General features: G+C 42.0%; 1 protein-coding gene across 3 annotated transcripts in view; it reads left to right on the forward strand.

The window, feature by feature from the left end:
- Positions 1 to 21,990, forward strand: part of MDN1 (midasin AAA ATPase 1) — a 140,565-nt gene that overhangs the window by 117,033 nt on the left and 1,542 nt on the right. For 2 of the 3 annotated variants that reach the window (XM_086317723.1, XM_086317724.1), the window contains 18 exons: positions 1,118 to 1,255; positions 3,756 to 3,897; positions 5,205 to 5,377; positions 5,911 to 6,063; positions 6,793 to 6,940; positions 9,186 to 9,511; positions 9,742 to 9,909; positions 11,076 to 11,177; positions 12,066 to 12,267; positions 13,360 to 13,530; positions 14,578 to 14,741; positions 15,439 to 15,528; positions 16,621 to 16,736; positions 17,534 to 17,708; positions 18,829 to 18,902; positions 18,992 to 19,106; positions 20,136 to 20,199; positions 21,141 to 21,283. In XM_086317723.1, coding sequence (XP_086173849.1) covers positions 1,118 to 1,255; positions 3,756 to 3,897; positions 5,205 to 5,377; positions 5,911 to 6,063; positions 6,793 to 6,940; positions 9,186 to 9,511; positions 9,742 to 9,909; positions 11,076 to 11,177; positions 12,066 to 12,267; positions 13,360 to 13,530; positions 14,578 to 14,741; positions 15,439 to 15,528; positions 16,621 to 16,736; positions 17,534 to 17,708; positions 18,829 to 18,902; positions 18,992 to 19,106; positions 20,136 to 20,199; positions 21,141 to 21,283 — 2,664 coding nt within the window. Of the gene's footprint in view, positions 1 to 1,117; positions 1,256 to 3,755; positions 3,898 to 5,204; positions 5,378 to 5,910; positions 6,064 to 6,792; positions 6,941 to 9,185; positions 9,512 to 9,741; positions 9,910 to 11,075; positions 11,178 to 12,065; positions 12,268 to 13,359; positions 13,531 to 14,577; positions 14,742 to 15,438; positions 15,529 to 16,620; positions 16,737 to 17,533; positions 17,709 to 18,828; positions 18,903 to 18,991; positions 19,107 to 20,135; positions 20,200 to 21,140; positions 21,284 to 21,990 lie in introns of those variants that run through there. The other variant, XR_015133133.1, reaches the window with a different exon arrangement.

Below are 21,990 nucleotides of genomic sequence, written 5' to 3' on the forward strand. Positions count from 1 at the left end.
ATTCTCATCCTCAGATTGACAAATATCTTGATAGCTTATACTTTTCTCTGGTAGAATTTCTGATTGAGAGCCATTATTTTCTTCTATTTCTTTTTCTAGTCAATTTCATCCCACACACTAGTATTTGATACTTATTTTTAGGCTACCTTCTGACATGAAATAGAGTTTTGTTAACTCTTCACAAGTGTCGCTATATCTCTAGACCCCATGCCATAGGGTTGCCAGGTGCCTTGGCAGCAGACAGCCCAGGCTGAGAGTGTCAGGTTACCACAAGGGCGGGGGTGCTTTTTTAAAATTTTTTTGGCATTATAATTACTTCCCAGCGGTAAAGAACTAGCGGTTCTTAAAAATGCTAGTGGTAAAGAACCTGCCTGCCAGTGCAGGTAGATGTAAGAGACTCAGGTTCGATCCCTGGGTTGGGAAAATCCCCTGGAGGAGGGCATAGCAACCTACTCCAGTATTCATGCCTGGAGAATCCCATGGACAGAGGAGCCTGGTGGGCTGTGGTCCTTAGGATTGCAAAGAGTCAGACTGCAAAGAGTCAGACAGGACTGAAGCAACTTAGCCACACACACACGCACGCACTGTGACTTGATTTGAGGAACATCACAGAAAATTTTCCTTAATGAAAGAAAATGAAATCTCTCACTTACAGCATCTGCTTTCAAGTTGCTGTACCTCAAGGGTACATGTCTTCTCTCTTTCCTCTCTGGCTTATTAATTTGGGAAGTAGATAAAGAAGGACAAAACCCTTTTGGGATTTAGACACCGAGAGGGTTTACTCTCCCTCCCCACCCCTGGTGATTTGATCCTTAAACACCATCCTAGTATATACCTCATTCAAATTTTTCTATTAGCAGAATGACAGATTACTACATACCAGAGGCTTTCACAGTCAAAACCTCGTATATTAAATCTGACGTCAAGCTTTGAAACGGCATAATAACTTAGCACCAAAGAAGAAAAGAATGTCAAAAAGTCTCCTGTCCTTCCACCAGATATAAAATACTGAGCTAGATAAGAATTTATCATTTATGTAGGGTATTTTTTCCTGTAGCTGAACTGGGAATCACTTCTTTATTGCATTTGTATGTAACGTTCACTCTTTATTTTCAAGGGATTTTGCCTGCCCAAAGAGTTTATGGAAGATTCAGCGGGAGAAGGGGCGACTGAATTCCATGACTACGAGGGAGGAGGGATTGGAGAAGGCGAGGGCATGAAGGATGTGAGTGATCAGATAGAAAATGAAGAACAGGTATGTTTTCATGACCATGAAATATGTAAATTGGATGCAGAAGCATACACTCCTTTTCCAGTATTTAAATTACACATATAAATGTTTTTGCTATTAGGTTAATGGTTTTCAGACTGATTTAGGTACCTTAAGAATACTGGAGTTTAGGGAGTGGCTATAAATTAAAAGCTTGAAGACAATAGAAAGGATATATATTTTTTTTTTTTTAGTTCTACCAGTTTATTGCTACCAACCCATGACCCTCCACCCTCATGCACACATGCTCAGTCATGTAACCCCATGGACTGCAGCCTGCCAGGCTCCTCTGTCCATGGACTTTTCCAGGCAAGAATACTGGAGTGGGTTGCCATTTCCTTCTCCAGGGAATAGAAAGGATATTTTGTAGCTCAGTCATTGGTTGTACCTACAATTTGGGAAGGAAATAGTTTTAAAATTTTTTATTTTAAATGGGAACATTTTTGCTGATTTTCTAGAGAACACTTTTGGTAGTAGTTCATTTAAGGACCAAGAGTTTGGCTATTTTAAGTAATGACTACATTAAACAATAGTGCCAGTGTTTATTATTAATAGGTTTTATTGTTGTATGTCTTTGACATGTTCAGATTTTAAATATCTATATCCTTTTTTAGTTGGAATCAAGAATGCTTTTGAAATATTTAGATGCTTTGGACTAAGATTCGTGTATTACTTTTTAAAATTCAATCTGATTTGGATTTTTGTTTAAATATTCTTTTTGTCATTTAGTCATTAGATTAATCAACTGTGACTTGAAGAAAGAACAAGTAGTGGAATTTCATTTTATCATCTCTATTCTAAATGTAAATTAGTCCACAAATTTCTATTTAAGGTATGGTCATACCTATTAAAAATAGAGGAACAAACCGATCCAGACTTCCTCTCTTCCTTTGAAGGGAAAATTGGAAAGATATAAAGAAACCAAAAGAATAATGCTTGCATTTATGTGGTTGAGCTCTAATGTACAGTGTGTGTGTCTGTGTCTGTGTGTGTGTATTGGCCTTTCTGTATTTCTCAAATTTAACTTAATTAGCATTAGCACCCAGTACTTTGTTAATGAGGAAAAAAATAAAGTAAAAGAAACCTAATAGAAAAGTACAAATCCACTGCAAAAAAACATTATTAAGTGGGATAAAAAAACTTTCAGAAGAATTTGGCAGTGTCTAATAAATTTTAAACTCTTTGTGTTCTTTGATCTAGGAATTCCATGTTTTCTCACAGAACTCTCATAAGACCCCAAGATAAATATGTGTACAAGGGAGTGTATTTATATTAAAATGTTTATTACAGCATTATTTACACTGGTGAAAATTGTGAAAGAATCCATATATTCATCAGGAAGGAATTATTTTTAAATGATACTATTTATGCAGAGCAATACTATAAATAAACATAATGAGATAAGTTTTTAAGTATCAACATGGAAATATATCTAGGACATATTTTTTTAACTTTGAAAAAACAGATTGCACAACAGTTTGTAAAGAATGATCCCTTTCTTGTTTAAAAAAATGCTGGAGGCAGGTATTGATACATACTGTATATATTATATTTCTAAGTGTCTGTTGGTGTACTTATAGATAAAATGATGTGCTAGAACATCACTAGTGGTAACTTCTTTGGTAATTTTGGAGGATGGGGGTGCCAGGGAAACATACTCTTTCTGTTTGGCTTAGAAATTTTTATATGAGATTGTATTACTTTTGTATCTTAAAAAGGACTTTTAAAATTCAACCATAATGGAAGAGATAGCAATCTGAATCTTTTCCCCAAGATATAATATAGATTGTGTAGGAATATGTAGTCTAAGGAAAAGTGAAGAAAATTGCATTTACTGGGGGAGGGATAAATTAAGAGTTTGGGATTAACAGATACACACTACTATATATAAAACAGAGAAGCAGCAAGGACCTACTGTATAACACAGGTAACTGTATTTAATACCTTGTAATAACTTATAATAGAAAATGATCTGAGGAAGTGTGAATGTATCTGAATCACTTTGCAATACATCTGAACCTAACATAACATTGTAAATCAACTGTACTTCAAATAAAAAGATAAAAAAGAAAGTAGTAGAGGGGGAAATCTACATCACAGTTGGGTAATGTCTATGAGAGATCAAAGTGACAAGATAGATACTAAATTTATATGCAGTATAGTAAGTGAAATTTTTTTTTATCCTACATACAGAATACATAAACTTTTTAAATATGTCTGGATTTTAAAAAAAGTTCACATGAAAGAAACCTCAATAAAAATCTATATTCTCTAACAACGAATGCAAAATAACTAGAAATTAGTTAACAGAAATATTAAAGCAAGTCACAAATCATGTGCATTTTCTCTGTTGGTTCTTTTTTCTCTCCCCAGAGAAAATTTTATACCATTGACCTTGGCACTTATATATTTATATTCTATTTAGAGCTGAATAAACATTAGTAACAGTATGTTCATTTATGTTATTTAATGCTTTTTTATTTAGGCAGAAGATACATTTCAGAAGGGTCAAGAAAAGGATAAAGAAGATCCTGACTCAAAATCAGACATTAAGGGCGAGGATAATGCCATTGAGATGTCAGAAGACTTTGATGGGAAAATGCATGATGGGGAACTGGAAGAACAAGGTTTGAGATTATCTGCCATTTCATTCTTGCTTTTGAAAAGTGGCTATTTTCTCCAGGAAACCACATGTTCCCAATAAGTAGCCTAGTATATACTCTTGGAGCAAGTTGGTTACTCTGCATGACTGCGGTGGAAGCATCAGCATATGCTGTACGTATGCGAGTGTGTCAGGAATCTCTAGTTCCTTGTGGAGATTCTGCTCTGAGTACACTGAGACACTGCCTCTGATGTTCCGGCTGCTCCATGTGCCAGATGAGTGACCTGTGGTGTCCTCTAGGGAGAGCGAGGAGATGCACCCTCACCGAGCTTGGCTCGCAGCTCACGTTGAATTGTTCTAGAGAGGCTTTTTTTTTTTTTTAATATATATGTATTTTTTTCTAATTGCAAAATCAGTAGACATTTGTTGTAGATGATTTGGAATAAAAATGCAGAAACCAAATCAATACCATTGTACCTGTCACCCAGATCACTTAATTTTGGAGTATTTCCATTTATTGCATATATATTCACACACACACACAGAGACCATGAATGTTTCTACAGTCTGCTTTTTTCATTTAACTTATGAGTATTACATGTCATTGAAAATTACTTGATAATGATTTCTTTTTTTTTTAATAATAATTTCTTACAGCACATTATCATCTGTCATGTTATTACCATAATTCAACTTTTGCCCTAAATTTCTATCCAAAGCTTAATTTGAAATACAGTGTGTTATTTTAAGTGAATACCTTACAGAAATGATAGCTAACCTCAGAGTAGAAGAAGGTATGCATGCCTAAGTAAGTGTAAGAGTATAACCTTTGTCAAAGCAGACCTTGATCAAAGACAAAGGAAAGAAAAGTCTGGTTATTTGAGCAAGGATAGAAAATTGTGGTTAATTGATCGAGACACATGATTTGAGATGTTAGACAGAATCATTGGCAGAGAACAGGTTGGAGATGGGGAAGAACCTTGGAGGTACTGTAGACCACCCTTGATCATTTCCCAGGTAAGAAACCAAAACCCAGTGAGGTTGCTGGGACCCATAATGAACTCTCCCAGCACCAGAATGAGACATCCTGACAGCTGTTCTACCACCCTCCTTACAGTCCTTTACCATCACACATCCCAGACCTCCTTTCTTCTAGTCTGCAGACACAGTAGGAGTGCTTCAGGACACCTAAAAGCATCTGCCTGTAGGGCGTTCTGTAGAATTGCAGCACATCCCAAGTAGGATCCTGGCCGGGTCCCTGCCTCTCCCACACACACAGGAACAGATTAGTCTGGGGATCTGCCGAACTGAGCTGAGTGCCTTCCCTTTCAGAAGAGGATGATGAAAAATCAGATAGTGAGACTGGAGACCTAGATAAACAGATGGGCGATCTGAATGGTGAGGAAGCTGACAAACTAGATGAGCGGCTTTGGGGTGATGATGACGATGAAGAAGATGAGGAGGAAGACAGTAAGACTGAAGAAACAGGACCAGGAATGGACGAGGTAAGAAGAAGATTCCCCCATCACTTTGTCCCCACGATGAGAGGGGCAGTCATCCTACCCACTACCACTCCCTGTCGTTCATTGCTCTTTCTTTTATGTCTTGGTTTTTCTTCCATCTCTATTTTTCTGTTTTTTTCCTGCTGTCTAGATTTTTGATTATATTCATGGCTCAAAGAGTAGCCTGACCTGAGGCATCCCTTGTGTTACGGAGGAGGGAAATTGGAGCACTCGTTATAGATGCTATATCTCATTCTGCCAGTGGTCACCACACTTGCCCAGCCCTGAGCTTAGGGGACCCCAGGGCTGGGTGTGATGCATCCCACAGCTCAGACACCCCTCCCTGCCCTGCTGTCACTGCTGCCACCTGGGCTGTCCTGCCTGTTCCCTCCAGGATGATAGGTGTGCCCCGTCAGCTGGATGGTTCCATGGGATTGGCCCAGCACATGTCTGGGAGCCGTGTTAGACAGTAAAGTGAAAGCAGTGTTTTAGATTGAGAGTGATGATGATGTGTTTTTTCTTCCTCTGATATTTAGGAAGATTCTGAGCTTGTAGCTAAAGATGACAACTTAGATGCTGGCAAGTCAAACAGAGAGAAAACCTGGCAAGATAAGAAGGAGGAAAAGGAAGAAGCAGAAGCTGATGAGGATGGACGAGGCCAAGACAAAATTAATGAACAAATAGATGAGGTAATGAGGATTCAAAACCCACCTGCTCTTCTCACTCAAGGCCAAGACCACTGCAATGCACAGCTCCCAGGGTGTCTCAGGACGTATTTTTTCCTACTTATCATTTGTTTTCCCACTGCCTCATAAAGGAATGTGTCATAGAGCCTCTTAACTGAACATAAAATATCTAACCACTGGTTACCGATGAGATGAGCTTTGTTCTGTTGGGACTCCTGGTATAGTTCAGAAACTAAAACCCACAGTCCTTTTGTATATTTCTTCCATAAACTTCCATGTCCTCTTTGAAATAGGTAACACAGCACCTCCTATCTATGGAGAATGTGCACAAAAAGTGAACATGACATTCCAACATGAAAACTGTAAAAATATTGGTAAAATTCTAATGTGTGCTGGTAATTTTAGACCAGAGACATTGTATTCTCTCAGCATAAGGACAGTTGACCCTTGGGGGCACTGACCACCTGCAAGGCTGGAAATCTGTGTGTAACTTTATTGTTGGCCCTCTGCACCCATGGACTCTGCAGCCTCAGGTCCTTAACAGCCACAAGTCTCTGTGGTACCATAGCACATATTTATTGAAAAAAATCCACATAAGTGGTCTGAATAAGTGGACCTGCACCATTCAAACCTGTGTTGTTCAAGAGTCAGCTGAGTTTAGAGCTAGTTATGTGTGAATGTTATTCTTTTTAAAAGTTTACTTTTATTTTTCCTGATCTCTGTTGCCCAAAGAGGGAATATGATGAGAACGAGGTGGATCCTTACCATGGCAACGAGGAAAAGCTGCCCGAACCTGAGGCCTTGGACCTTCCAGATGACTTGAACTTAGACAGTGAAGACAAGGATGGTGATGGGGACACTGACCATGAAGATGGAGAAGGTGTGTCTTTTAAAACATAAAGGGCCTGTTGAAAGTCACTGCAAATGAGCAATAACCGATTCCTTTTCAGGCCAGCGTCATGGCCAGCTCATTATCATGTCTGATCAGTGTAATTCCAGCTTGATAAGATCACTTGCTTTTTCTTTGTTGCGTTTCTCCTCCAAGTAGACCTGAAGCCTGTAGCCAGCAGGTCTTCGTCACTCCAGTCATCTCCCGTCCCGTATTTCTCTGCCTCTGTGTCCAGGTGGTGCTGTCACACGCGGTTCTACCTCCTTCCTGGTTCACCGTGGGCCCCTCTCGTGGACTGGTATAAACACTGTGCAGTCCAGGTAGAGTCAGGCCTGTTGCAGAGCCCGGTTACTAGCTTTCTGGTGAAAGTTTTGTTTGTTTTAATTAATTATTTTTGACTGTACCATGCAGCTTGCTGATCTTAGTTCCCTGGCCAGGAATTGAACCTGGGCAGCTGCAGTGAAAGCGCCAAGTCCTAACCACTGGACTGCCAGGGAATTGCCTCCTAGGAAAGTTATTGATTGTTGTGCTTATATTGTGTGTTTAGGCTGAAATATGAAATCATAATGGGAAGTGAAGTTGAATAATCCCAAGAGAACTCACTTGGCACAACAGGAACCCAGTGTGTCTGTCCCCCACTGTTCCCCCTGAGTGTGACTCCCTTGGGGAGTGCTTCCTGGTGTCAGGAGGTGGTGTAGGTGATGCTGCTGTGACGGAGACCCTGTCATGATGGGTCACCAGACAGGAAGGTAGCAACAGCCTCACTCAGCTTCTTAGTGAGGCAGTTACATATTTAGAAAGCTATTAAAAACACCATATTAGAACAAAAAGAGCAAATTACAAAAGAATAAATGAGAGGTACTATTTATGTGAAAATTGGCTAGAAGAAATAGTACTATATATTGTTTATGGATGCATCAACACAGAAATAATTTACGGTAACTTCAGGTTATGAGCTCTGAGGAAGGAGGAAGAGCAGAGGCATCCAGAACCCTGATAGTTGTGTCCAGAACTATTTTATTCCTTAAATACAAGTGACAGATATGATACACTTGTTGGCAAAATATTAACATCTCTTAAATCCAGGAGGTGAGTATATGGCTCTCATAAACGTAAAATGCTTTTTTCACATTTAAGGTATTTGATAACCTGTGCTTAGAACATTCTTCACCCAGTGAATCTCTAGTTCTCCTTTTTAAGCATAGTATAAGCTGTTGCTTCTAAGGCACTTTTCATTACCTTATAATACTGGAAGCTTATTTCAACCTTAAATTCAATAGTCAAGCAAGCATAAAATTAAAGTTCACTGAGAATTGAATAAGCTATTTTGCCCTAGAAAAATATCCAGGCTCATTTTAAGCTACTATGTATATAAACTAAGAAGCAATTACTGTGAACAAGTTATCTTTATACAGTTCTTTTCCATTTACAGTTACTGCAAAATACTGGCTATGTTCCCTGTGTTGTATAATACATCCTTGAGCCTATCTTACATCACCAGTCTGTACCTAACACCTCCTGCTCCTGTGTTACCCCTCCCCTCCGCACAGTGATAACCACTAGTTTTTCTGAGTCTGAAGAATAAATTATTTTAAAGAATTATCTACTAACAAAGTAATTGATTTCTGAAGTATCCAAATTACAGAAAAGCTCTTTTAAACAAAACTTTTCAAACAGGATTGTTCCCATTTGAATATATGTTGTATTTTCTGTGTATGGTAAGGAATGATGTCCATTAGTTATTCCTAATGATAACTGAAAATTAGACTAGCATTTCCTGTCTGTTCTAAAATATTCCTATTGTTGTGGTGGCTTTTTGGATTTTTAATGGATATCCAAACAGTTGTATGCAATATATAAGTATAGTGAAGAGCAGATGTAGCTAAATTCTTCTGTGAAGGGTTGGTCAGATAATAAACACATCAGTCTTTGCTAGTCATAAGCTGCAACAGAGTCGCAGATCCTCAGTTCTGCTCTTGTAGTGTGAAGTCAGCCATAGGTAATACAAAACAGATGAAGTATATTGTTCACATCGGTGAACAATTGGATGCAGCGGTGTTCCAGTATAACTACTTGCAGAAATATGTAGATGGCCAGATTTGGGCCACGGACCATGGTTTGCCAACTTCTGGTTTGAGAATAATAAAAAGATGCTTGTGTAACTATATCTCATCTTAAAAAATCATATTGTTTAGTTTTTAAATTCTGCATTCTTTCTTTTGTTTAATCTGTCCAGAAGAGAATCCTTTGGAAATTAAAGAACAACCAAAGGATACTGAAGAAGCAGGTCATGAAGCTGAGGACATAAATGAAGAGACTGAGGCTGATCAGGATGAAGGTCAGGCTCAACCCCAGCCTGAGGGAGGCCACAGTGAAGATGACAAGGGGGAGGAGGGCGAGGAAGAGATGGATACCGGAGCTGACGACGGAGACCAGGATGCTGCCGAGCACCCTGAAGAGGACACAGAGGAGGCTCCGCTGTCCTCGGAGGACAAGGACAAAGACACCAGTGAGGAAAGCCCAGAAAAGGACACACCTGTTGACCAAGGTCTCCAGCCTCAGGTATCACGGCGGATCTGCCTTGTCCTCTATTCAAAGTGATAATGATGAGAAGAGTACCATCTTCTCGCTAGACTCTGTCTTAGGATGCTTTCCCATGAGGCAGGTGACAGCGCCAAGCAGTTTTCGGTTTGTGGCTGATCCCCTCCCTGCAGGCTCCTCTCGGTGAGGAGAGGGGCCCTCACTTCATCTTCTCCCCTCAGAGCATTTAATGCTATTTGATTTCCTTGCAGACGCAGGAAAAAGAAGAAGGGGAGAACTCTGACATGGAGGAGCCAGTGCCAGAGCCCACGGAGAGGAAAGAGCACGAGTCCTGTGGGCAGACAGGCTTGGAGAGCGTGCAGAGCGAGCGGGCCGTGGAGCTGGCTGGGGCCGCACCCGAGAAGGAGCAGGGCAGGGAGGTGAGGGCCTCGTCTCCACCAGCCGCCTCTTGGGAGGGCCTCCTCTTCCTGTGTGAAACCACGTTCTGTTCAGCAGCAGTGATTGCTGTGTAGTGTTTTTTTGTTGTTGACATCTAAAACTCCAGCTCCCATTCTTTAAGAAAATGGTCGTACACCTATATTTATATGGAACAAACCGCAGAATATTTTTACACACTGTATTTAAGTGATGTGCTTAATGAGAAAAATTACTAGAGTGTAGTCCTCTGTGGGAGAATCAGGTTCAAATTCTGTTTTCGAAGCTCCTAAGCAAAGAAGGGTTGACTTGAGGTTTCATGCAGTGATATGGGTCTAACAGTGCATCCTTTTTCCTTACTGTTCACCAGGCTGCCAAACATTTTAATTTGAAAAGCAAAACACTTCTTCATTCCTTGATGTGGGGTGATGTGTCTTTTGTAGCGGCAGTTGGGGCATTAGTAGTCTGGAGGGAGCCCTGAAAGTCAAGGGGCCTGCTGCTCAGTGGCGTCTCTGGACGACTCCCTTGGTCTCTGAACCCCCATTTTCTCAGCAGTAATTACAACTGTTTATACCTCTCTTACCCTTCTAACCCATTTTCTCAGCACCCGTTCATGAGGTGCTGAGCATTTCATTACTCTGGTAGATCTTCACAGTGGCCCTATAAAATAAATGGTATTGTTCTTTCTATGTTCTCCATTTTGTATCTGAGTTAAATAAACCTCCATAAAGTTAAATGACAGTCTCAAGGGTACCCAGCTGGTTGATGATGAAGCCTCATTTCTGATCGAGGTCTGTCCTGCTTTCAGAGTGAGCCATTACCTCCTGTAGACAACAAAGTCCCCCAAGAGGGTACCAGACAGGTCTAGGTGCTTCTGTTTCTGCCCACAGGCCAGATGTTAGTAACGGGTGAGCTCCAGAGCAGACAGGCAGGTGTGGTCACACTCATCCCCTGGGCTCCAACAGGGATTGATTCCAAGACCCCCACGGATACCCAAATCCATGGCCGCTCAAGTCCCTTATGTAAACTGGTGTATTGCAGTGGACCCTCTGTGTCCACAGATTCAGAGGGCTGACTGCACGTGACTGAGGGGAATTGTATGCAGCACAGTCTGTAACCAAGTGCTTATTCCGCTTCCTGCCCCTCACTCTCTGTGGCTTGGATTTCACAGGAACACGGCAGTGGAGCTGCGGATGCAAACCAGGCAGAAGGCCACGAATCAAGCTTCATGGCGCGGATGGCCTCCCAGAAACACACCAGGAAGAACACACAGGTCTCTATCGCTCTTCAACTAAACTTAGGTGAAGGCTGCGTGTAAGATAATGCTCCAGATACACTGGTTAAAAAAAAAAATTCCCAGCATTTGCTGTCCCACCATGATGGCATCCTTGGTTAGCAGACCAGGACTACTGGGCTTCTTCCCTTTTTCTTGGTGGGGACAGACAAACGCATATCCTGATCCCGTGATGCTCTTGTTCTAGAGCCTAAGAACCAGGTGGTGTTGCCAAGCTACTAACCGGTAGCACTCTATTCACTGTCCATTCTCTTCTCTGTCTGGTTTCTTTAATTCTATTCAGTTCTGTCCTATCCTATTCTGATCCTGTTTTATTTAGCTGCACCGCGTAGCGTGTGGGATCTTAGTTCCCTGACCAGGGATTAAACCTGAGCCCCAGCAATAAAAGTGCTGAGTTCGAACTGCTGTAATGCTGGCAAATTCCCTATTTTCTGTTTTAAATACAAGATTTTAAAAATGGTGTGCTATTTATGCACGTGACACAAAATCAGTCTATAGAAACCAATGCCCTAGAAAGCTTCCGTTTTATCCCTGTGCTCAAGCCACCCAAGGGGCTGTCCTCAGAGCATATTGGTACTACCAGTCTTGTCTTCTAAGAGATTTACTGCATATGTAGCATATGAATGGATGTTTGTGTGTGTGCACCTGTGTATGAGAGAGTGTCTCTTTGCCTCTTTGCCTTTATTTCAGATATAAAAGTATATCATAGAGATTGCTCTGTATGTGTAGAGATCTTCCTATCAACAGCTGCATTGAATTCCACTCTTGTATGGCTGTACCTAATTTAATCAGCCCCCTGAGGATAAACGTTATTTTTATTCTTTTTGTATTACAAAGTTCTGATGAATTTCCTCATATTTCCCACAGAGTTTTAAGCGGAAACCTGGGCAGGCCGACAACGAACGCTCCCTGGGTGATCACAGTGAGCGTGTGCATAAGAGGCTGAGGACCATGGACACCGAGCGCCATGCCGAGCAGGACCCGTCCCAGCCCCAGGCCCAGGCGGAGGACGCGGAAGCATTTGAGCACATTAAACAGGGCAGCGAGCCCTACAATGCACAGACCTACGGTACAGAGCTGGGGGCCCTCCCTCGCTCGTCAAGCTCTGTGAGCGCCTATGCTGACTGTGTGTCTGCCAGGTGTTGTTACAAAGTCATCTTAAGAGGCAGGGGAAATGACCTCTCAAACGAGTTTCCTTTTAATAAGAACTGTTCAGATATACAATTTGGTTTTGAAATAAAGGTATCTGTAGCCAAGTGGGTTTCAGTGCTCAGGGTTCTGGGTCTAGTGAAGCCTTTTAAATATTATTGGTGACGGTTGGCTATCCAAACCCAGCACTGGTCTCAGGGGTCTGAGTAGCAGACGTTTCTTCACTGTCACTCTGCAGTGGTTTAGAGCGTAAGTGACAAAGAAAACAAGATCTCAGTATAGGAAGTCAGTCATCACTCAGTCTCCCCTCCGAGCTCTCTGGGTGACTTTTCACTGTTTCGTTCCTAACGTAAGCTGGTATTGATAATATGACACAGAAAAGACTGCTCTCCTGTGGATTACTCTCTTCTCTTCCTGTCCCCACCTTTAAGAAAAATGAAGCAGAACCGACGATGACTGCCATACATGGGGCTTTTATGTTGTGCCTAGCACTGTTCTGAGCTTTGCAGCCTGATTCCTCTAGTAATCTCGAGCTAGGATGCCTCCATTTTATCATCAGCATCCTGAGGCCAAAGAGGTTTAAGGACTTGTCCAGGGTCACGATGCTGGGATACCCACGTTGTCTTTCTGTGCCCCCTACCCTCCGCTGTTATACTTCATCACTACAGTTTCTCCACCCATGACTTGGCAATGAGGATAATTCCATTAGCTGCTCTGAGTCATGCACTCAGCACGTTTATTCTGGTTCAGTCTCTGATCATAGCAATAAAAACCCAGCAGCTGAACATCCTGTTCTGTGGTCACATGTACAGTTACACCATACCCTTACAGTTTCTAGGGAAAGCAGGGAAATAAGACACTTAGGTCAGCAGCTCACAAGCCAAGTACTGTGTCCAGTGTCCAGGCCACGTAACTAGTCAGTGGTAGAATCTCTGACCAAAAGCACACCCACTGTCAATGACTCTGTTCTGCAAAGAGCTAAGCTTTCTATGTGTATGCACTTTGTTGGCAGATGTGGCCAGCACAGAGCAGCAGCAGTCTGCAAAGGACTCCAGCAAGGCTCACGAAGAGGAGGAGGTAGAGGATAGCTCTGTGGACCCGGAGGAGCAGGAGGAGCTCAGAGCGGTAGACACAGAGCCGCTGAAGCCAGAGGAGGTCAAGTCGGGGAGCACGGCCCAGCCAGGTGAGTGAGTTCTGTGGTGAACACCCCCTTCCCACCTAAGCTCCTTGATTCTTGTGCTGTTGTCTTGCCTGGTCTGTTCTTTTTACGTCCTAACCCATGACTTAGATACTCATGTGTCCATAGTAACTCCCCTGTACATACTTCCTTTGGGAGTAGAAAGGTGGGGGAGTGGTGTTACAGGTCACTGACATTCACGGAGAAGCCCAAGTTCCAGACAAAATCCTGGCAGTCTTTCTTAAATATGTAGAAGAAAACAGAACAGTGCACATACTCCAGTTATAACCAGAAGAGATTCTTGATTACTAGAGAAACAGTATTTTTAATTATAAAATATGCAATGTTAGCATAAAATGCAATAAAATGTTTAAAGAACTAGGGAAATGCATGTGAGAAAGTAACACTAACTTCTTACATTTTATAACTGTTCCATTTCATAACTGACCCCAAGTGCTATTACAAGGCAGTTCATTTTTTTTTAATGTATTCAACACACATGGAAAGAGAACATCAGCAATGAAATAAATGCAAATTCAAAATAACCTGCTAAATTCAACAACTGCTTCTTCTTCTTGCTTCTTCTCAGGGGCGTTAGAATCACAGACTGCCATTATGGGACAGTAAAGACATAGCTCTGTGATTAGCTCTTCCTTGATTCAAATCCAGACTTTGTCTTACTTAATTTATAGGTGGAGGCAAATTATTTGTCTTTGCCACAGCTTCCTCATCTTTAAGATGGAACCATGATTTTAATTTTTATTTTTATCAGTGTTCTGCATGCACACAGTTTAATGGATCACACAGTTCTACAAGGCTTGTCAGGGTTAAACAGTTTCCCCTACTTTCCCCTCCCCAGAACACAACAGGGTGGAGAGAGAGGGGAGTTAAGGGAGTGCGAATTGGCAATGACTGTCTCAGAGAGAAAGAACACAGGGAGCTGACACGTTAATGTGCTGGGAGGTCTGAGTGACTGTAAGATTGACATGTGACTGAAGGCTCAGTCTTCATTCTGATGTTATGGTAAGTAAAACTCGGTCCTTGTGAGAACAGGCTCTGAAGAGATGGAGATGGAGACCCAAACTGTTAAAACAGAGGAAGACCAACACCCCAGGACAGACCCATCACACGAGGAGACAGAGAATGAGAAACCAGAGAGAAGCCGAGATTCCACCATTCACACAGCCCATCAGTTACTTGTGGACACGATTTTCCAGGTCCTAAAACTTTTAACAGATCACCACTTTAATAAGTTGACAATATGGAATTATAAGTTACTTTTAATTCTTAAAAACTTTATAAGCATCTGGTTGTTTGGGGGCTTCATATCATATCGATCTTTCAAGGAGTACTGTTGGTATGACACACTTCTGAGTGTGTCAAGTAACACACTGGGCAGGTGTGTGAGCACCTCTCTGAGCAGGTAACACACTTCGAACAGCCAATCCTAGAGTCGCTGTGGGAGGTCTGTGTCCTTACCTGGCCACGGTGGGGGGCCTGGCCTTCTTCTCAACATTCACCAGCCTTGTGTTGGGAGCCTGCAGTTCAGTTAAGTTTATGTTGGTTAAGCAGTAAGCATCTTTGACTTAATGCTTTCATTTAGGAAGAGCCAATTAACTGAGTTTTCCCAAACTGTTTGACCTAATGGTAGTCTAGATTAATCAAAGAACATTTCTGTTATTGATACCTTCCTAGGTACTTTGGGATTTATTAATGTTCAGAATTTCCTTTTTCCATCTTACCCTCAAAAAAATGGGAAGGAGAAGAATAGTTGTCTGGCATCTTTTGTGCCATTAAATTTGCTCAAGTTTTGCATCTCTGTGGGAGTTCATACTGCAGGGAAGAAGGCAACTAAGGATAATAAATTAGTGATTCCAACCTGGGTCTCCTCTATCTGTGACTTTTCCCTCTTAGCCCTTCTTAAAAGATGTCAATGAGCTAAGACAGGAGCTGGAGAGACAGCTGGAAACATGGCAGCCACATGAATCTGGAAACCCAGAAGAAGTAAGTCACTGGTCTTTTACTGAATATCTTGACTTTCTAAGATGCAGCAAACCTAATAGGTTCTTAACTCCAGTTACCTTGGTAAAGGAAAGGAAAGTGAAGTCGCTCAGTCGTGTCCAACTCTTTGCGACCCCATGGACTGTAGCCTACCAGGCTCCTCTGTCCATGGGATTTTCCAGGCAGTAGTACTGGAGTGGATTGCCATTTCCTTCTCCAGGGGATCTTCCTGACCCAGGGATTGAACCCAGGTCTCCTGCATTGTAGACAGACGCTTTACCATCTAAGCCACCAGGGAAGTCCAGTATATGGAGAATATAATTTTAAAGCCTGCTTTGCCACTAGATGTACAGCTTAATTAAAACAAAAACTGATGTTTCATTTTTTAACTTCCATTCCTCACTCTGTAATGGAAGTAATGGAGGTGACAGTGGTTGAGACGTGGGACAAAAGTCTAATACTATGTCACTCTCTGAATAGACCACCAGGAGCACTGCCAGCTGACGTAAAGTGGAAGTGTAGATTAACCAAAAGTTTCCTTTTTAGTGAGCTTGCATCCTAAATTTATTGTATATATGTATACACAAATACATCTGTTACCATCATTCTCATCACATGTATGTAATGATTGCTGTGCCATAATTGACCTAAAAAAAAAATGGAGCTTTGTACCCAGGAAATAAGCACACTGTTAAGGGTGTTACTTGAGAGATTTGCCCTTGTCACTTTTGCTTTTGAAACGAGACCCTGAGAACCCATGATTTAAGTGGCTGGATCTCCTGACACCAAACTTAACCATCACAGCTCCCTCTCCATGTGAAGGGTACACATTATGTACCCCTCATAGGAGATGTGAATAAGGCACTGATCTGGTCATGAATTCCAATCTTTTACTGCCTTATTGAAATTTCATTCTTTCTCATTGGAACTGTGAATTAGTGGCTTTGGTGGAAGAGGAGACATTTTAAACCAAGTGAATCAGCTTGCCAAGAGAAGCAAGTTGTTTTCTTCTGCTTTGCTTCAAGCCCTTGTCTTGCTGTAATGACCTTGCCTGGCTCTGACATTCTAAAGGCACCTTGCATATTGTCGTCACAGGAGAAGGCCGCAGCGGAGATGTGGCAGAGTTACCTGGTCTTAACTGCGCCTCTGTCACAACAGCTGTGTGAACAGCTTCGTCTCATACTGGAGCCAACCCAGGCCGCCAAGCTGAAGTAAGTCTTCTGCACTGGGGGCACTCGTGGCGCCCTGAGGAGATGCCAGCATCGCCTTTTCTGCTGAGCCTAGGACCGACCAGCTGTGGTGCTGGCGTCTAGGTGGCCATTCCTGCTGCACAGGCACCAGTGTGGCGTCCTTACCTTGTTGCCATGTTGTTGTCTCTACAGAGAAGCTTCTGTGACTAGTTAATGGGATGAGGAGACTAGCTGAACCTTGGGGGTGTGTGCTGCTCACCCTCTACATGTTGGGTCACTCACTTGCTGCACGCATCACTCACCTAGATCTTTCCAAAGTGAAAGTGAAGTCACTAAGTCGTGTCCAACTCTTTGCGACCCCATAGACTGTAGCCTACCAGGCTCCTCTGTCTATAGGATTTCCCAGGCAGTATTACTGGAGTGGATTGCCATTTCCTTCTCCAGGGGATCTTCCCAACCCAGGGCTCAAACCCAGGTCTCCCTCATTGTAGACAGACGCTTTACCATCTGAGCCACCAGGAAAGTCCAAAGGGGTGCCCAAAATCAGAGTTTTAGAACAGAAAAGAGAATCCAACACTTAACAGTTAATGCAAACTTTTTTTTTCCTTTTTTAAAAAGTGTTTTACATTTTCTAAAAGGACCTAATCATTATTGCCACATACATATCTGTTTGCTGCTGATCAAGAAGATCCAGGCAGTCGCAGTCGACAGTAATACTTCATTGTGCCAGGATACTGGTTATTTGGTGTAATTGGCTGTCGGGTACTGTTACTGTGCTTTTAGCTCTAATCTTTGTTCTGTTTGGTTAAATTTAATAGAGGGGACTATCGAACTGGGAAGCGACTGAACATGCGGAAGGTCATTCCATACATTGCCAGCCAGTTTCGGAAAGACAAGATTTGGCTTCGAAGAACCAAGCCTAGCAAACGGCAGTATCAAATCTGTCTGGCTATCGATGACTCTTCCAGCATGGTGGACAACCACACCAAACAGGTAAGGAGTAGCGGTGCAGTGACGGTTGGGGCCACCTGAACGTATCTGGACAGAAAGCACTTTGGAATACCAGTTAGTTCTGAGAATGTGATACCATATTTGAGAAGACCTGAACGTTAAACAGTTCGAAAGCAATTTCAGGATGTCCCTAAGATTGTGGTCTCTTAGACTGTAGATCTTTTAGATTGTTGTATTTCTTAGCCTTGCTGTGCAGCTGTCTAGCTGCAGGGTAAGTCAGTCCGACAATGTTTATTTTCCACAAAACATGATGCACTGTACTGTTTTAGGCCATGCACAGTTTAGAATCTGAATATCTCTGATTTTTCTAAGAAAAAGTCTTCAGTATACATTTCTTTAAGTCTGTGTAGAGTTAGTGTTTTGTCAGTATTAACAGGGCTTAGGAGCCTGGGTAGAGTTCCTTACAACCCCACCCACCGTCATGGACATGGAGAGTGGTGGGAGGTTCCGCAGAACCTAAAGTCTATACATACACTTTGCTGGGAAACAAAAGCATACCATCTAAACCTGGGTTCAAGTCTCAACTCCCCACTTAGTACATGACTTTGGGCAGGTAATTTTACTTCTTAAAAAAGGATTATAACAATACTTAACTCAAACTCATAGTTGTTATGAAGACTAAATGAAATAACATATATAGAGCACTCGGTTCAGTGCCAGGTACTTGATACATGTTCAGTAGGTGTTAGTTGCTATAAATATCTTCTTTCCAGTTGAATTTAAATTCTAAAACTATACCATCATGTATGCATAGATTAGAATAAATAGGCTAATAAAATCTTTTATCCATGAGAGATTATGTAGTCAAAAAAGCAGGGGGAAACCATAATTTATGGACCAAGTTTCCGGAGATCACTTATATTGGGTAATGCTAAAGCAGACCTTTCCTACTACTATAACAGATACTGGGTTTGGTGCCTGTGGCATTAGTCAGGGCCGAAGACTACCAAGGCCTCTGAGTTGGTGAACAGCCATATTGATGGTGTTCCCCTGTGTGCCATACCAAATAGCGTTTCCTGTGGGACTCGTTGTATAAAGAGTTGAAAGGCATTGGTGTCAAGAATACCCTGATGCCTTCAACCCTCCATTTTCTGTTTTACAGCTTGCCTTTGAGTCTTTGGCTGTGATTGGAAATGCTCTAACCCTTCTGGAAGTTGGTCAGATTGCAGTATGCAGGTAAAGGTGCCTTTTAATCCCTTTGGGAAACCCAACCTTTTTTGCCATGACAAAAAGTAATTCCCATTGTTTGGTTTTTCTCCTCCAAGTTTTGGAGAGTCTGTAAAGCTATTACATCCATTCCACGAACAGTTTAGTGACTACTCAGGGTCCCAGATTCTGCGGCTCTGCAAATTCCAGCAAAAGAAAACCAAGATTGCTCAGGTAAGTTGATGAGATCACATGTCTTCTGAAGTTATTTTCCGGTATGAAAGTGTAAGTCGCTCAGCCTTGTCCAGCTCTTTGCACCCCCATGGGCTATGCAGTCCGTGGAATTCTCTAGGCCAGAATACTGGAGCGGGTAGCCTTTCCTTTCTCCAGGGGAATCTTCCCAACCCAGGGATTGAACCTAGGTCTCCCGAATTGCTGGCAGTCTCTTTACCAGCTGATCCACAAGGGAAGCCCTTTTCTGGTATAGGAAAAACATAATTTTTAGGACTCTCTCCTCCCTAATATGGTAAAATTTACAATAGAGAATAGTCCTAAACCTCAGATTGTGTACCACTGGAATAGAATCTCCTTTGGCTTCCATTATTAAATACCATGTGACCTCTTTTTCTGTTACTCAAAGATCATTTCACTTTGCATCATTGAGTTTTTGGCTCCCTACGTTTTTTGAGCAGTTCGGAGCATTGTAGGAAAATGAACCACCTCCCAGTACGCTTATCAAGTGGGTCAAGGCCAATTTCTCTCCACCATTTAGCCTAGAGAAGTGATGTGAAATAAAGCTAGTGACTTGCTCAGGGTGGCATGAGTTCAGAACAGCATGGGATAGGAATTCTCTCCTGATTCCTGTCTTAATTTAACTTCCTTCCTTATGCACATGTTGTGAGGGGTTTTTTGCCCTTTTTTGCTCAGTTATTTTCCTTTCTTGAAAGACAGCTCTTTGGTTCATTTGGGGAGTTATTGACTTCCTATCCCCCAGAGTTAAGTGGTTTTTTTTCCCCCTCTTTGGGGTTTCTAGTAGAACGCTAGTGGGGTATATGCCAGGGATACAGGTCTAGGCTTGAAATGCCAGCACCCAAGGCAAATGCCAGGGGCAAGGCTTATCAGTCCTTTGCGGGTGACTGGAAGGGACAGTTTGGTTCCTATAGATCTGAGATGATCACTTAAGGGCCAGATGTAATTTCAGTCTCTGTGACAATGGAAAGAGTTAAATAGTTTTCTAATTGTCTATTTCTGGTTTTGGTTTAGTTTCTAGAGTCTGTAGCCAACATGTTTGCAGCCGCTCAGCAACTCTCGCAAAACGTCAGTCCAGGTAAGCTGTGTTCTTTGGTCTTTGTTAACAAAACACTTTTCTGCTCCTGTATTATTTGCAAATTGCTTGTCTCACTTCAGTGTACCCATCACCATGTTTGCAAGTGTATGCTCAATAGGAAAAGACATGAACAGGGGATGATGGGAGGTATTAAACATTCATGCAATTTTTTATTTGGTAGATTTGAGTTCATTTGTGAAAGGAAGGAGCAAGGTATGTGGAATTAAATGTAAAGAGTATTCTGTAATATTTTAGTAACAAAGGAAAGCAGAGGACAGTGTAATTTAGAAACCAGGTAATCCATCCGTGATTGACTGGGGCTTTTGCAGCACACCAGTTCTAACCCTTTCCTAAATCCTCCATTCTGATTGTACCTGTTGAAGCAGGTCATTCACGCCTCTCAACACTTGCTAATTTTCACTGAAAATATAATGTGCTAAAAAATTTTAAACATTTTTATTCACTCTTCATTTTAGAGGTCTAGTCTATTTAAGTTTTGTTTAAATGAGTCAATTTGAAGGGAAAAAAAAACAGAATTTAGGTACAGGAAATTGACAGAAATCTGAAAGATACAGTTCCACCTTTCTGATTTGGGTACTTTCTTCTAGTGGTCTGCTCAGGACTGCTCTTTGTATACTTTATATCCATAAACATGTGTTTTCATTCTCACATGTTGTTCTACAACAAAGTTGATCTAAATGTGACATATCCCCAAAACACTATCGGGAAATTGTTTTGTTGACAGAACTGTTTGCACAGCCTTGTCTCTGCCTCACACATTCAAAGTAATAGATCTAATTGGAGACCCTCTTTGTGCCAGAATTCATCAGCTTCAGAACTGTTTGGTTTTACTAGTTCAGAGAAAGCCTGCCTAATCTGTCTTACCATGGTAGTTCTCGCCTTGTTTGAGTTTTCCCCTCCTGCTATGTGTTCCTCTCCAGAAATCGCCCAGCTCCTCCTGGTGGTCTCGGATGGACGCGGCCTTTTCCTTGAGGGCAAAGACAGAGTCCTAGCAGCAGTTCAGGCCGCCCGGAACGCTAACATCTTTGTTATTTTTGTTGTGTTGGACAATCCCAGTTCACGGGTGAGTGACTACTAACAGCCACTTTTCTGGAGATAAAGTGAGAATTCCCTCCAAGCTGTTCTATCTGAAAAATGGCCTGCATCTCACCATCATACCGAGAACTCCTCTAACACTCGTGGCATCCTGAAGGGCGCTGTTTGAGGCATCTTATAGTTACGTTCTCATATAATTGCACAATGACTCGGTGATGTAGGCATGGTTATTCCCACTCTGCAGCAAAGGACAAACACGGAGAGGTTGTAGGTAACAACTCGAAAGCCATACATACTAGAGACCATCCTCTGAACCACTCACTGTGATGACTGGTACTCTGGAGGGTCATCTCCCTCTGCACAGCGTCACCACAGGCATTGCAGCCTTTGTGACAGGCCTTATCTGCTGGAAACATAGCCAGCCTTCCTGGGTACTTGTATCTCAGCAGTGCCCTCCTCAAAGGAGCAAGCATCGGTGGCTACATGAAAGGTATCCACAAGCAGTTCTGTTCCAGGGGAAGTCCCATCTCTCCAGGTCACATTAAGGCCTGAATAGCAAGTTGAAGACTTAACGTGAATTATTCCAAGTATAGAATAGGAAACACCATCATAGGGCAATCAGGTTTGCTCATCTACCCCTTTGCCTCCCTTTCGGTGTTCATTTGCCTGGAAAGGATACTCAGAAAGAGATCTGCCTCTTCCTTAATAAGAGCTACTTTTATATGCAGGAACCTA

Source organism: Bos grunniens, chromosome 9 (genome assembly GCF_055505025.1).
Source record: "Bos grunniens cultivar Pamir isolate PY7600 chromosome 9, Bosgru_T2T1.0, whole genome shotgun sequence".
Taxonomy (NCBI): Eukaryota; Metazoa; Chordata; class Mammalia; order Artiodactyla; family Bovidae; genus Bos; species Bos grunniens.